Below are 15,308 nucleotides of genomic sequence, written 5' to 3'. Positions count from 1 at the left end.
ACTACCAGCTCTGTCACGGAGCCAGTAGGGGCTGCAAGGATCGGGGGATGCCCAGTCCCCGGAAGTCCCGGGATGCCCTGTGTGAGTGCATGGGGCATTCTGGGGAGACCCCCAAGACCGGGAGGCTTGTTTTAGCCTCCTGGTGGGGTCTCCTTGCGGGTCGCCGCAGCACAGAGCCACGCTATGGCAACTCACGATCAGGAAAACTGGGTTAGCAGACCACTCGCTTCACTCACCCCATTTAAGTGGAGGGCTTCTTTGGTGGGCTAGCCTTCAGTCTGGTTTCCCCCCATAGTGAGCTCTTCCTACAATCAGTGAGAAGAGGTTCTGGCGGGTCTGTGGGGAGAGTGGGCTTTGCCCGCTCTCCCCACAGACGAACAGCCTCCAAGCCCTGGGCAGCTGGATCGGTCACCCACACAACTGCCGGCTCCATCATGGAGCCAATGGAGGCTGTGGGGATTGAGGGCCACCTGGCCCCTGGAAGTTCCAGGATAGAGAGACCCCCAAAGCCAGGAGGCTGGCTGCAGCCTCCCAGTTGGGGGTCTACCCGTGTGTCGCTGCACACTGTAGTGGCACACGAGCAAAAAAAATGTGGTTAATGGAGCACATGGTCATAGGAAACATAGGAAACTGCCATATACTGATTCAGACCATTGGTCTATCTAGCTCAGTATTGTCTTCACAGACTGGCAGTGGCTTCTCCAAGGTTGCAGGCAGGAATCTCTCTCAGCCCTATCTTGGAGATGCTGCCAGGGAGGGAACTTGGGACCTTCTGCTCTTCCCAGAGCGGCTCCATTATGCCCTGAGGGGAATATCTTGCAGTGCTCACACATCAAGTCTCCCATTCAGATGCAACCAGGGTGGACCCTGCTTAGCTATGGGGACAAGTCATGCTTGCTACCACAAGACCAGCTCTCCTCTCCCTCATTTAGGTCCGTTAACCTCATTTAAGGGGAGGGGGAATTAGGCGGACTAGCCACCTTCGAACCACCAGGCTCGCCCACGACAGCCCGGAGGTTCCAGCAATCAGTAGAAAGCCGGCTAGGTTCCCATAACCCGCTTTGTACTGATTGTGGGAATAGCTTCACCAGTTGCTGTAGTAGTGAATGCCTTCAGCCATATACATGGTTTTAAAATATGATAGCATTGGGAACAACAAGTAAAGAGAAGGATATCCATGATTTTTTAAAAAGCCCTACAATGAGGATGTATCTTATATACACAACCTTTACTTGCAAATATAAGAAAAGATTTCACCCTGAGTATGACTCCTAAAAGGCCACTTGGTGACGCTGCATCCCCACAAACAGAGACTCTCCTTCATGATGACAGGCGAATACCCAAGATAATGCAAACACAGTTTAAACTACTTTACTGTATTTAGATTGTAATTGTCATACTATTGAAAATATTTTAACATGAAAATACATTTATCCAAGGAGGGAGTCAAGAGGCAGCAACCCTCATAGGGGAAAGCTTTACATCCTATACACATTGCAAGGGAGTTTTGCATACTGCTACAAATATTTATCTACTGATTTCAACCTGGATGGCTTGAAGAGGGGTTTGGATAACTTCATGGAGGAGAGGTCTATCAGCAGCTACTAGTCAGAACCAGAGGGCTATGGGCCACCTCCAGCCTCCAAGGCAGGATGCCTCTGAGTACCAGTTGCAGGGGAGTCACAGCAGGAGAGAGGGCATGCCCTCAACTCCTGCCTGTGGCTTCCAGCAGCATCTGGTGGGCCACTATGTGGAAAAGGATGCTGGACTAGATGGGCCTAGGGCCTGATCCAGCAGGGCTGTTATTATGTTCTTATATGCACCAGGGCAACACCGTTGCAACCTTTCTACAACGAAAAAATATTGCTACTTTCCTGCATCACAGATGCAACGTTGTAGTGCTGCAGTGTAGCAAAAAAATCCAAATTAGGGAATCAGAAATATGGACGGCACCTTGCCGCAATTGATGTCGGAGCGCAGGCAGAATGGAAGCACACTTAGCGGATACGTTGCAAAACTGTTGCAGCGTGTAACGTGGAAAGCACCTTGGGTATAGTGGTCTCCCCTGCATTTGGCACACTACGATGACTCCATACCATGCATTGGCCATGGCGGGGGCGGGGTGGGGGAGATGGGGTAGTGGTGTGGGGAAAGGCAGAAAAATCTTTCTGTTCTCCTTCTGACCTTGTTGAAGTCATGAGAAACAGAAGTGAAATGGGGGAGAAGCTTGGGGAGTAGGGAGGGCCAGGGGTTTTAGGAATGAGGGGTGTGTGTGTGTGTGTGTGTGTAGGAGACATATGATGGAATCCTGTTGCACTCCAAAGACATAACTGGAGGTGCAGCAAAATCCAAGCAGATTTGGAATGTGAAGCAAAAAACCCAATAGCTAAACTGCTCCAGTCAAAGAAAGGTTTGGTGAATCTGCTTTTAAAAGCGAAAGAGGTACACTTTCTGGACTAAAGAACTTCAGAATAAAACCAGAATTGATTGAGTGGAAATTTATTTTTATTCTGTTTATAGATGGGGCTTCCAGCTTGGAAGCTATTTGATTTCAGAGTGCTTGGTGTATGTTTTGTCAGGGAGGAAACTGAAGAGGACAAAGCTAGAAGGAAATGGTAAAGTGATGTTGTGGGGCTACACCTCCCATCATCCCCTGCCAAAGGCCATTGTGGCTGGGGATGATGGGAGTTGTAGTCCAACAACAACTGGGGACCCAACTGCTGAGCTAAGGGGGAAATCATTTCCTTACTTTGTTTTGTTTGTCTAAAACCTCAAAAACCTGACATTTCCCACACAAATACATCCTGAGTTAGATCAGGGGGAGTGTATACAGCTGCCCCATCACAACTACACTAAACCCTCCATTTCTCCATTGACTCCTGTGGGCAGTTGTCTCTTCCCCCTCAAGGGAGGCCCAAAACCAGCATCCACTGTGAACAGGAAAGTCCCTTCAGCCAATAATTAGTTATTCTAGGGGCTACTCCACCTCAGCCCTCTTGCAGACATTGGCCTACAATCTCCATCATCCCTGCCTATTAGCCACTGTGGCTGGGGATACTGGGAGTTGTAGTCGAAAAACACCTGGAGTGCCCCGCTCTAGTATGTTCTTCTCTCTATCGACTCGGGTTGCGGTTCGGCCTCTGCGGGGCGGGCCCGGATCTGAGGTGGCCGTTGGGATCTGGAAGGGCGCCAGGGGAGCTCGGAGGAGGCGGGGCCTGAGGTTGAGTGGCAGCGGAATGCTTGGCCTTTCGAGTGGCAGTTGGAGCGCTGGGGTGGGCTCTCTGGGCCCGGTGGCGGCAGGCGGCTGAGGGGACGCCGCTCCAGGCCGTGGCTCCATTCGCCACACAGGGGCTGGAGATGGCCAGCCTCCAGGCATGGGTGCTGGGTGCATGGCTGCTCTTCCTCCTCAGCTCTGGTGTGTAAAAGAAAGGGGGACTGAAATGTGGGTGTGGGTGGGTGGGTGTTTCCCTCAAATTCTTCAGGGGCAATCTATACAATGATGACTGGGCTTTATTTGCAGCAAAGTTCAGGGCTCAGAATCTGGTGGTGTTGTGTGTGTATGTGCGTGCGTGCGCACGTGCACACATGCACAGAGGGGGTGTGTGTGTATTATATACACAGAAGCATACATATAGCAGGGCGGCCAACCTGAGACTCTCCAGCTGTTGTTGGACTACAACTCCTATCATCCCCAACCACAATGAAATTTTCACAGGGCTTAGAGCAAAGTGACAATTGGAGTGCTGCGGAGGGGGTGGGGCCTCTTAGCCCGGAGGGGGGAGAGAAATGGTTGAGGTGGCGTTGCTCTCCATTCCACATGCTTTGTGGTGGGGGATGATGGGAGTTGTAGTCCAGCAACAGCTGGAGAACCTCAGGTTGGCCACTCGGAAATATACACACAACAAACATGCATAAACTGCAGGAAGGGTACTTCTTCACATTCCTGAAGTGTGTGGCATGGCCATAATTTAAAAACCAGCTAACCCTCCTCAGAGTGCTTCCCCCGTCCCTAGAGCTATCGGCTCTGACTGAAGCACTTCCTGCAGACCTTATTTCCCCAATATTTTTCACCATATCTAGCCATGAAACACTCCAGGGTTGTTTTCAAGAGTCACCAGGAGATTGAGGCTGATCCTTGGGGCCTCCAGGCCAATCCTGGAGGGCTGGCAACCCTGTTTTCCCCACAGATTGATGATGACCCACCATCAATCAGAGAAGAGCTGGCCTTGTGGTAGCAAGCAGCACTTGTCCCCTTAGCTAAGTAGGGTCCGCCCTGGTTGCATATGAATGGGAGTCTAGAAGTGTGAGCAGCACTGGAAGAGATTCCCCCTTCAGGGGATGGAGCCGCTCTGAGAAGAGCATCTAGGTTCCGAGTTCCCTCCCTGGCAGCATCTCCAAGATAGGGCCAAGAGAGATTCCAGCCTGCAACCTTGGAGAAGCCACTGCCAGTCTGTGAAGACAATACTGAGCTGGAGGGACCAATGGTCTGACTCAGTATATGGCGGTTTCCTATGTTCCTCTGTCCCTATTTTGCTTGCTAGGCTGCTCCTAATTCCTCAGTTGTTTGGAAGATCCCAGTCTTCTTGGCGGCACAGCCTGCAGAACGTGTGTCCTGGAGGGGTCCACAGCACCTCACCTTTGGAAGGCTTCCAAGTCACCTACCAGCATAGAAGCCATTTTTATTTATTTATTCATGCATGCATGCTTATTTACTGCTTTTCATTAAAACAATCTCAAGGTGGTTTATAAGGCATTCAGAAACAAATACAAAACAAAAACAACAGTAGCCTGTGTGGCAACAGAACTTGCTGACAGAAGAAGGAGGTTGAGGTGCTGGCCCACCCCGCACTCCCTTGTCCTCAAAGCACTCCAACCCCACCCCCCACCCCCGTTGCTCCCTGTCCTGCTCACAGCAGCCGGGTTGTTTAAATCCCACTAAAGGCAATGGCTGGGATCCAAAGAACTGCACAGCTGCTTTTGTGCTCCTAAAGAGCAAAGACCGTTGGCTCTCGTGTTACTTGAAGACTAACACTCCTATGTTGCACAGCAGACTGCTTTTCAAACAGAGGAAGCTTTCAGAACCCGTTTGTGATATGGCATGGGGCTGCCACATTCATCAGACTGAATTCTTGGATATGGCCATCAAAAAGTGAGAGGTGCAAATTTTGAAACGTGGCTTTTTAAATATCAAGAAGATTGGGAAGAGTGCTCAACAGCAGCGCTTGATAGCTGCTGTGCACATTTTTCCTTAGGGCTCTCTTTGCACAGGAGAGAGGGCTAGAAGCTCATATAGTTTGGGGAGATTTAACTGGGGTGGAGCTTCTGCAGAGCTTCATCCGTCATGTTGTAACAATCCAGGGTGGTTGTGTTGTGAGACCTGCTGCTCCTTGCATTTCTTCCTGCCACTCCATACAGGAGATACTTCCTGTTGGCTATGAGGGGCCCTTGCAAGATTTGGGTGCCCTTTCCAGACTAGACCCTGCAACGGGGTCACGGCGAATCTCTGAAGTGTGCTTCTACACTTCCTGTGTTGTGACACTGCAGTCCCTACGCTGACATCAGGGTGCAGTTCAGATTTCCAATGCCTTGTTTCTAATCTATTCACTCATTTAATCGCTGCAGTAGTGCTATAATGCTGGGTATCCGGCGTTAAAAAGTTGCTGTGTTTTCGGGTTGTTAGTTTTCAACTGGGCCTTGGGCCTCATCCAGCAGGGCTGTTCTTATGTTCTTATGCTCCCCTAGGCTTGAACGGAAGCATTTTGCCACTGATTTATTTAACATTTATTTATTTAACATATTTTTATACCGCCCCAAATGCAATTTCTCTGGGTGGTTAATCTGGAAAGCGCCAAGGTGCCACATCAAGCAAAAGAGCTCGTCTCACGATCAATGAGAAGAGCTCTGTGGAGGTCTGTGGGGAGGGCGGATTTGATTCACCCTCCCCTTAGACAAGCAGCTCTTCATTCCTGGGCGGGCAGATGGCCCACCTAGACAAGCAGTAGCTTCCTCTGCAGCGCCTGAGGTCAGAGTGCCAGGACATGCTGCCACTGGCCGCCCTCTCCCCCCTTATCCAATTGTGTGGTGCATTATTGGGATTCCCTTCTCCCTCCTTAACCTCATTTGTCGTGGCAGTTGTTCCGTCAACCTCATTTAAGAGGGACTTAGGCGGGTTTGCCAGAATCAGGCCTGATTCTGGCAGTTCACACGAGTTTGCAAAACTGGGCTGGGCTCCCTTAACCCGGTTTTGCACGCTCGTGTGAATAGCCTCAATGAGTGTTCTAGAGAAGAAAGGGATCTCAACAAGGCCCCTAAAGGAAAGGGCTCTCTCTTTCTCTCTCTCTCTCTCCATATTCTTCACAGCTAAACCCCAAAGCCCACTATTACCCTCACTAACTCTGCCATGGAGATAATCCAAAAAGGAGGGGAAGGGGGTTTACTGGCTATATACAGTATAAAGAGCCAACCTAACTAGTCAGTCGCACTAGTGCCAGAGAAAGGGGAAGAATGTGGAACTTTTAAACACTGACAGCACTGCGATGCCCAGAGAAGCGACAGAAAAATGGGTAAATCCGTTAAAGCAATCTTCCTGCTCAAATTTTTGAACATTTCATGTCCAAGATGACACTCTTCCTACGTCCTGGAGGATGTCTGATTCCTGGGCTGTCCAGGCCAATGTTGAACATCGTGGCAACCCTACATCATGATCTGACATTCAAGGGGGAAAGGGAAAATTCCACAGGCAAGCTTTTGGAGTGTGCAAAGTTGCATGCTAGATCCCCACTAATGGCAGCCCAGGGATATATGTGTAGCTGAATGCAACTCTAGAGGATCAGAATGGGAAAGACAGTGAAGCTATTCACACGCATGTGCAAAACTGGGCTAAGGAAGCCCAGCCCGGTTTTGCACACACATGTGTACTGCCGGGAATCGGGCCCAATCCCAGTGCCACCACAGTGGCAAACCCACCTATGGAGCCACCCTCCAAAACGAGGTTAGGACCCATTTTAACCAATCATCTGCCAGCCCTGGGGAGGGGAGGGGGGATCCACATAATGCACGGTACACTTGCCATAATCCCAATAATGCACCCCTGGCCATCTGGCACCCCAACCTTCAGAGCTATTGGCAGCAGCTGGTAACCATCTGGGCGGGTGATCTGCCTGCCCAAAGTGTTGGAAGTTAAAGGACTTTGCGCTGTCTCTTGTCTCAGACAGTGGAGGACAGACTAGTGAGTCAGAGGGCTAGAGGGTCAAGACATTGATCACCCCTTCTCCACTGCTCTGACACTATCCCTTTGAAATGCAGATTGGTACTCTTAGGGATTAACTTCCTTCCTCTCTTCCCTACCTGCCCTTCTACCTTGCAACATGGCAAGCTCCTCTCCCTGCACCATGTGTGCAGAGAAGATGCAGAATCCATCTGCATCCAGCTAGATAGATAGATTAGAGATCCTAACTCCTCACTTTCCTATCTAGAATGGAGTTCCTTAATAAATGCCTTATATATTGATTTGAAACTATGAATTGGCTCCAAGTTACTTTACTCTCAGCATACACGCATGCCTAACTAAATTCCGCTGTGTTGTGCCTCTGTGCATTCTGCTATAATGAGAAAGGGATTCTCTCACCACAGAGAATTTCCAACACAAAGAACAGGACCAGATCATCTGTGGGGAGGTCAGCTTTGTAAGGCTTCCTCCCCACTAGCCCTCTTGCTCTTTCTCACTCTGTGTGAGAAAGGGCTCCGTATTTTGCATGTGCAACCACTGGCTTATGTTTCACTATTTTTCTCTGTAGGTTCTATAGCATCGTCCAGTTACCTCTACTCAGAAGTAATAGTGCCAAGACAGCTGGACTCAAGGGACCTTTTAAACAAACAGGTACTTTTCCTTTTCATGACAATAGAAGTGGCCATTGGAGATGGGAATAGTGGCCCCAGACATCCCTTAAATTCCATGCATGTGTCTGTGCTTCCTAGATCTGCACCCACAACCCCACCAGTCTCCTCCACCTAAATGCAAACCTGGAGTATCAGAAACATGTCCCTTCGTACGAAGCTCATATGAAGCTGCGTGTTATGCGGAGTCTGACCACTGGTCTGCCTAGCTTAGGAATGGCTGCACTGACTGACAGCCAGTGGGATTCCAGGCAGGCGTCTTTCCCAGCTCTGCTACCTGGAGACGCTGGAGCCTGCTGGGCCGGGGACCTTTTCTATGCCTCGCATGGGCTCTGGCGCTTAACCACAGCCCTTTCACCTACAATCTGCACATGGATCCACATTGATGCCCCCACAGCTGCGGGGAAATCGCTGACCCAATATGCATAGACCCATGACAGAATTAGGCAGTGTGCATGAGCTCTTCGAACACGTAGCCCCACAATCACCATCTCTCGAGGCAGAGGTGCCTACACAGATGCCAGACTATGCCCACCGTACCTTTTTGGTCTCCATCTGATGAAGACACCGGCCCTCCCTGGCCTAGAGGGATGTGCAGGAACCTGTTTGGCGTTCTGTTCATGGGGGTGGCTTTAGGGGCGGGGGAAGGTGCACTTACCCCCCACACACACACACACCACACTCCCCACTCCAGCACTCTGTGAATAAATAGTCTGGTGGGGTGGCAGCATTCCTCCTGCCCACAAAGCGCGCATGCATGCACTTCCAGTCACCGCCGCCCCACCAGACTATTTATCCACAGAGCACCGGAGGGGGAAGTGTGGCAGGAGGGGGAAGTGCTCCCTCCCCCGTCCTTAAAGCCACCCTGCCCCACCATTGGCTCAAAGGGAGCCGGTTCTGTGCACATCCCTAGCCAACACAGAATATTATTATTATTATTATTATTATTACATTTATATCCCGCTCTTCTTCCAAGGAGCCCAGAGCAGTGTACTACATACTTATGTTTCTCACCACAACAACCCTGTGAAGTAGGCTAGGCTGGGAGAGGAGCTTGAAAGCCGGCCAGAAACCGCGGCCAGGCGGGGGGCCCAGCCCAGCTAGTAGCGATTAATAGACCTAGCTGCCTCCTATGAATTCATCTAATATCTTTGAAAGCATTTCTAAAGGTACTTATGACTAAATTCTGAGAGTCCAGATTGGGGGGCGGGGGGGCAGCTCTCTTGATATATATTCTAGCCTTACATGAATGCATGAGGAATTAAGAATGAGCGTATTATCTCCAGTGGGACAGAAATGAGAATTATTGGATCAAAGTGTAATGAACTGTTCTGTATCCCCCGCTCTCTAAACACTTAGGCAGATGCGTCTTATATAATTAAAGTGGACGGAAACTACCACATTGTTCACCTTAAACAGAGGTAAGTGCCTGCTTTTTTCCAAGTTACTTTGGATTTTAAAAAACCTAGCTATCGGACTTCACAATCAGCTTAAAGCCTCTTTCCAAGGCTTTACACCCATCTACATCCACCGTAGATGTGGAGATACACCCGATGTTTATTAACATTTACACGAGAATAAGAGGAGGGAGAAGATATGGAGCTCTTCCTGAGGATATTAGGAAGTGCAGTTTCTGCAGTGTTCCAAGTGTGATTTTATTCGGCTTAAGAACATAACAACATAAGTACAGCCCTGCTGTATCGGGCCCTAGGCCCATCTAGCCCAGCATCCTGTTTCACACAGTGGCCCACAAGATGCCACTAATAGCCTACAGGCAAGAGCTGAGAGGGGCATGCCCTCTCTCCTGCTGTTACTCCCCTGCAACTGGTACTCAGAGGCATCCTGCCTCTGAGGCTGGAGGTGGCCTATAGCCCTCCGACTAGTAGCCGCTGATAGACCTCTCCTCCATGAAGTTACCCAAGCCCCTCTTAAAGCCATCCAGGTTGTTGGCTGTCACCACATCTTGTGGCAGAGAATTCCACAAGTTGATTATGCATTGTGTGAAAAAGTACTTCCATTTCTTGGTCCTAAATTTCCCAGCAATCAATTTCATGGGATGACCCCTGGCTATAATGTTATGTGAAAGGGAGAAGAATTTCTCTCTGTCCACTTTCTCCACATCATGCATGACTTTATAGACCTCTATCATGTCTCCCCGCAGTCTCCTTTTTTTCTAAACTAAATAGCCCCAGGTGTTGTAGCCTTGCCTCATAAGAAAGGTGCTCTAGGCCTCTGATCATCTTGGTTGCCCTCTTCAAGAGGCTTATGCTGTTCTTTCCAGTGTGAACTGAACTCCCGCTCTGTCCATATACACAGTGGAGTCCTTGTGCAATTTTAGCAGTGCCACCTGCTGGCCAGCTCTTGCTTTCCATGAATAGTCACCATGTACCAAAAAATGTAGTAAATCAGTTCGTCATGTAAAGCAATAGCTTGTCAGCAAGTGGCTCTGCTAAAATTGCACAGTGGCCCTGCTGTGCATATGGAAGGCATGAATTTATGCCCGGAAGAACAATGCAAGCAAAGTTTCCACTGAGGCAGGAATCCACACCTCGGACAGCTCCAAGGGCAAAGCAGGCAGGATCTTGACTAGCTTCAAGCAGGAAGACAGTGATGTTGTTCCAGCAGCTCCTTGAAACAAAACAGCTGGTTTTTATGGCTGCTGTCCAGGCAGAGTGACTTGGTCCTGCCCTTCCCCAGGGAAGGCTTTTCTTCTTAAAGGAGCCTTGCACAATTTCTTAAGCACCGGCTCTGGCCACATTGCTGGATCAGCAGATCCTTAGGGACTTCTCAGTGGTCAAAGACGGGGCTGTGTCCTCATGTCATGGTGCAGGTGCTGGCTCAGCTCCCCCTGATTCTCCTTGTGTGGAGGATCCCAAGGTCTGGGTCATGAGTCTTCCTGCCTTCTCTCATCTCCTGATCTGTTTGCCTTGTCCCCCACGGTTGTGACGTTGTGACGGCAAGGCTCCTGGAGTGGCTTACATAAAATCAGTAGTGTTGGCAGTGAGGGAGACAATCAAGAAAGAGGCCAGAAGGAACAGGCAAAGTAACAAAAGAGGAGTGTGAGCAAATGCAACAATATGTGTTGGAGCTTCATTTTGGATAGGCATGCTTGAAAAGTGGTTAGTGAAGCTTGATTAATTGGCACTATACATATATGTAGAACTGTTACTTTTTCTAAGCCCCTTTCTATGAATGTTAGGCATATTAGGCCTGATCATCCAGCAGTCCATAATACTTAATATGAACCAAAGATTGCAAATACCAGTACGTGTCTGGCATTTCTATTTTTTATACCTTACAGATCCTTTATAACTTCAAATATGCCTGTCTATTCTTACAATATGAAGGGAGTCGCAATTGCAGATTATCCATATATTCAGGTAAAATTTAGTCATATCAGATAGGTAAAGCTGTTGGAAAACATGTTTTATTTGTTTTTAAAAGACAATAGGCTTATTTTGATCGTATATGTTGAAGTTGGGGCTTGTTGAGAACTCATGATGGTTTTCTTTTCTGTGAGTCAGGAAGGTTACTAGATGTAACTTACTCCAGCTGTATACTGAATGGAGTGAATGTTTCCAATCCATTAAAACCTTTTTGCTAAATAAATATTCATTTTGTAAGGAAGAGAATGGAAACAGCAGTGATATGTGCTTCTTTTACCTATAAGAGTATTAAATCACTCTTGTAAATAAAATTTGGTTCACTAAAAAGAAGCAAATATTAAGAACCAGAGTGGTCTAGTGCTGAAAGCTGGGCTTGACTTTGGGAGCTCTGGATTCATGTTTGACCTTTGCTGGATACTCTTTATGCTGCCTTGGGCAACTCACTTGCTCTGAATTCCTCACTTGTCAAATGGGACTAAGAGTGGTCGCCTGAACAGACTTGTTGCAAAGGCTGAAATTCCATGCACATTCAGCTGGTTGCAAGCCCCAATAACACAGTGGCTGACATCCTGACTAACTGGTGCTTCTGAAAAGTTCAACTAACTGCTGGCTCACTGGTGGGGGCAAATTTAAGTGATCTCCTCTTTAGAACATACGAACATAAGAGCAGCCCTGCTGGATCAGGCCCAATGCCCATCTAGTCCAGCAACCTGTTTCGCACAGTGGCCCACCAGATGCCGCCCGAAGCCACAGGCAGAAGTTGAGGGCATGCCCTCTCTACTGCTGTTACTCCCCTGCAACTGGTACTCGGAGGCATCCTGCCTCTGAGGCTGGAGGTGGCCTATAGCCCTCCAACTAGTAGCCATTGATAGACCTCTCCTCCATGAAGTCATCCAAGCCCCTCTTAAAACCATCCAGGTTGTTGGCTGTCACCACATCTTGTGGCAGAGGATTCCACAAGTGGATTATGCATTGTGTGAAAAAGTACCTCCCTTTGCTGGTCCTAAATTTCCTGGCAATCAATTTCATGGGATAACCCCTGGTTCTAGTGTTATGGGAGAGGGAGAAGAATTTTTCTCTCTCCACTTTCTCCACATCATGCATGACTTTATAGACCTCTATCATGTCTCTCCGCAGTCATCTTTTTTCTAAACTAAAAAGCTCCAGGTGTTGTAGTCTTGCCTCATAAGAAAGGTGCTCTAGGCCCCTGATCATCTTGGTTGCTCTCTTCTGCACCTTTTCCACTTCTACAATGTCCTTTTTTAGATGTGGTGACCAGAATTGTATGCAGTACTGCAGGTGTGGCTGCACCATAGTTTTGTATGAGGCCATTACAATATTAGCAGTTTTATTTTCAACCCCCCTCCTAATGATCCCTAGCATGAAATTGGCCTTTTTCACAACTGCCGCACATTGAGTCTCTTTTCACATTGAGACTCTTTCCCAGGACATGCTTTGTGTCACTCCAAAATGTGTGCCTGAGGGTTGCACAGCCCACAGGGATGTCTTTTCAGATGAAACTGGGTTTCCAGGGGAAGGGGATAGTGCAAGGTTAGTCTGGACCTCTTCAGAAGCACTGGTGCTACGCTGGGGTTTCTCCTGTTGCACCAGTGCTTTGACAGTCAGGATGTCAGCCAGGAGGACTTCTGAGTAAACATCAGAGACTTTCATTACATAAGTACATGTAAATAAGTGCATTAGTTATTACCTTCATGTAAGTAAGTACATTTACATAAATATACATATAAATACAAGTGGTAGCAGTCAACAATGGAACAATACCATTGGCTCTGAATTACTTCGAATGCTCTGATTCTGCTACAATTAATTATGACCATTACTTTCTGAAGTTGCAGTTCATCCCTTCTAGGTTTCCCTCGCATCAGTTGGCCTGTGCTTAGAAACTCATAGATATGGCTGTTTTTCCTTATAACTCTAGGATTCCATGACTTTTCTGTTAGTGCTTCTGAATGGTTGCCATATTTATTTTATTTTATTTTTATTTGTTGCCTGTAGAATATTGCTTTATTCACTTCAAAAGCATTATCAGATTGGGGTGTGTGTTGTAGTGTGAAACCTGTTTCCTGGAGCTAAGCTGGATATAACTCCTTGTATCCAGAGAAGAATATCTTCTTTTAAAAGTTAGATTCCCCTTAATAGTATCAGTTCTGTGTGGTTAGCCAGATATTTAGGTACTCTTAATCAAAATACTTCAGTACTGGACAAGATAAATAACTCTTTAGCTGCTTAATATACTCTTCAGACCTTCCTGACTCTCCTCAGGAGTCCCCATCTCCTCCACGTCTGAATCTTGAACTAGAAACTTCCCTCACATCTCTCCCTGCAAAATCTCCCCCCCCCCTTTCATTAGTATGTTTGGATTCTTCTGATCTTGCACATAGTCTCATTCTAACTCTACAAATCTGTCTTCTGCAGTGGGAAAACTTCTCTGCCCTTCTTCTCTGCCCTTCTTCTTTGTTCTATGAGGGTCTGGTTAATACAGTCAAATCTAGGTTTAAAGTTGGTAACCAATGTTAGCATGATCAGGTGAACGCATGCCAAGATTACTGGTGTCAGTTTGTGTCCTAAGAGGAATCAGAGATTCCTACCTTGGTGTGGGTTCATACAATCACGCTAATGTTGGTTACTGACTTTAAACCTTTTTGAACAATTGTGTGAATTAGACCAAGCTGAAGGGAAATACTTTTGTACTCTTGATGCCTGTGGTTCTTTTTTGGGCTACTGTGTTTGCTTTCCTCCTGCCCTAATGGTTTGGTTGGCAAGGGATTATTTATTTATCTAAAATATTTATACCCCCACCCCTCCAGTACACTACTGCTCAGGGTGGCTCATAAAGTTAATAAAATATATACTATGTAAAATAAAAGATTAATAAAGTTAAACAAGTTAAAAGACCAAGCTAAAACTACATTTAAAATGATTTTTTAAAGTATCAAATTAAAAGTCATTAATAAAAAGTTAAAAACTGGAAACTATAAAAATGGAAGAACCTACCAGATATAAGCAACAGATAAAACATTTAAAAGCCTCTTTAAAAAGAAGTGTTTTAAATTGGTTTTTTAAAAAAACATTGAGGGAGGGAGCATGGCAAAGCTCTTCAGCTTTGCTCTTGTCCTCTTGCAGGGTGTGTGTATGTGTGTGTATGTGTATGGAAGCTGCTTCATCTAAGATTTCCTTTTGACGTAACTACCCAGTAACCGTGGGGTATGTATACCTTTTCACAGTTCCCCATGTCCCATTATCATGAACCCAAACTACTTCACCAGGTTCTAGGTCTTCACATCATTGAGCTCTGCAACAACAGTCTTAATTGCTCTTCTGTCTTCCTCTTCTGTCATTTTCTCATTTAATCAGTTCCTCCATGTCTGCTTTCTGGAAAAGGAGTTGATGTGGGAATGTTGGCATTGTTGTCTGGATTCTGCAACCCATGAGCATCTCCACAGAGTAGGGTCCATTGGGGAGAGGAGACATTCTGTATAGCATGAGGGTGTTCTTCAGTTGCATCTTCACTGTTTTGATGGCTGCCTCAATGAACCCATTACTATGAGGTAAATGGAGGTATCCACTTCCTTGCCACCCCATACAAGAAGTTCTGCTTCAAAAGGGTTGAGATGAGCCATCAGTGCTCACAGGTCCAGCCAGAGAGTCCATAATGCTTCCAATACATGTTTAATTATGAGGACAGTCACTTACAACCTGCAAAATCACCCACCAACATCTCCAAGAGTTAGAAAGTGTTTTTCACAGCAGTTCCCCTCTGTCCTTGGTCCCCTGTCACTGGCTCTCCAAGTCGACAAGGGTTTGGCACGGCAGTCAGCCCTTTTTTGCGGCAGCCCTCACTCATATCGCAAACGTACATTGCATGCACTCAGCTAGGGTGATGGGTACTGAATATCCTATAAAGGTTTGCAGGCCAGTCTCAATCTGCTTCACCCCACCCTCCTTCCCCTTCAGCCAGGTCTAATGCTGCCTCCTGGGTTGGAACTCCACTCCCTTTGGGCCCTA

General features: G+C 47.4%; 1 protein-coding gene across 1 annotated transcript in view; it reads left to right on the top strand.

The window, feature by feature from the left end:
* Window positions 1-15,308, top strand: part of LOC128349733 (disintegrin and metalloproteinase domain-containing protein 9-like) — a 113,055-nt gene that overhangs the window by 12,182 nt on the left and 85,565 nt on the right. The window contains exons 2-4 of the mRNA XM_053306559.1: window positions 7,797-7,879; window positions 9,256-9,317; window positions 11,198-11,276. Of these exons, the coding sequence (XP_053162534.1) occupies window positions 11,217-11,276 (60 nt within the window). The 5' untranslated portion in view covers window positions 7,797-7,879; window positions 9,256-9,317; window positions 11,198-11,216. The remainder of the gene's footprint in view (window positions 1-7,796; window positions 7,880-9,255; window positions 9,318-11,197; window positions 11,277-15,308) is intronic.

This window comes from Hemicordylus capensis, chromosome 3, assembly GCF_027244095.1.
Source record: "Hemicordylus capensis ecotype Gifberg chromosome 3, rHemCap1.1.pri, whole genome shotgun sequence".
In the NCBI taxonomy this organism is placed as follows: domain Eukaryota; kingdom Metazoa; phylum Chordata; class Lepidosauria; order Squamata; family Cordylidae; genus Hemicordylus; species Hemicordylus capensis.
The sequence above is the reverse complement of the archived record's forward strand: the minus strand, read 5'-3'. Positions and strand labels throughout refer to the sequence as shown.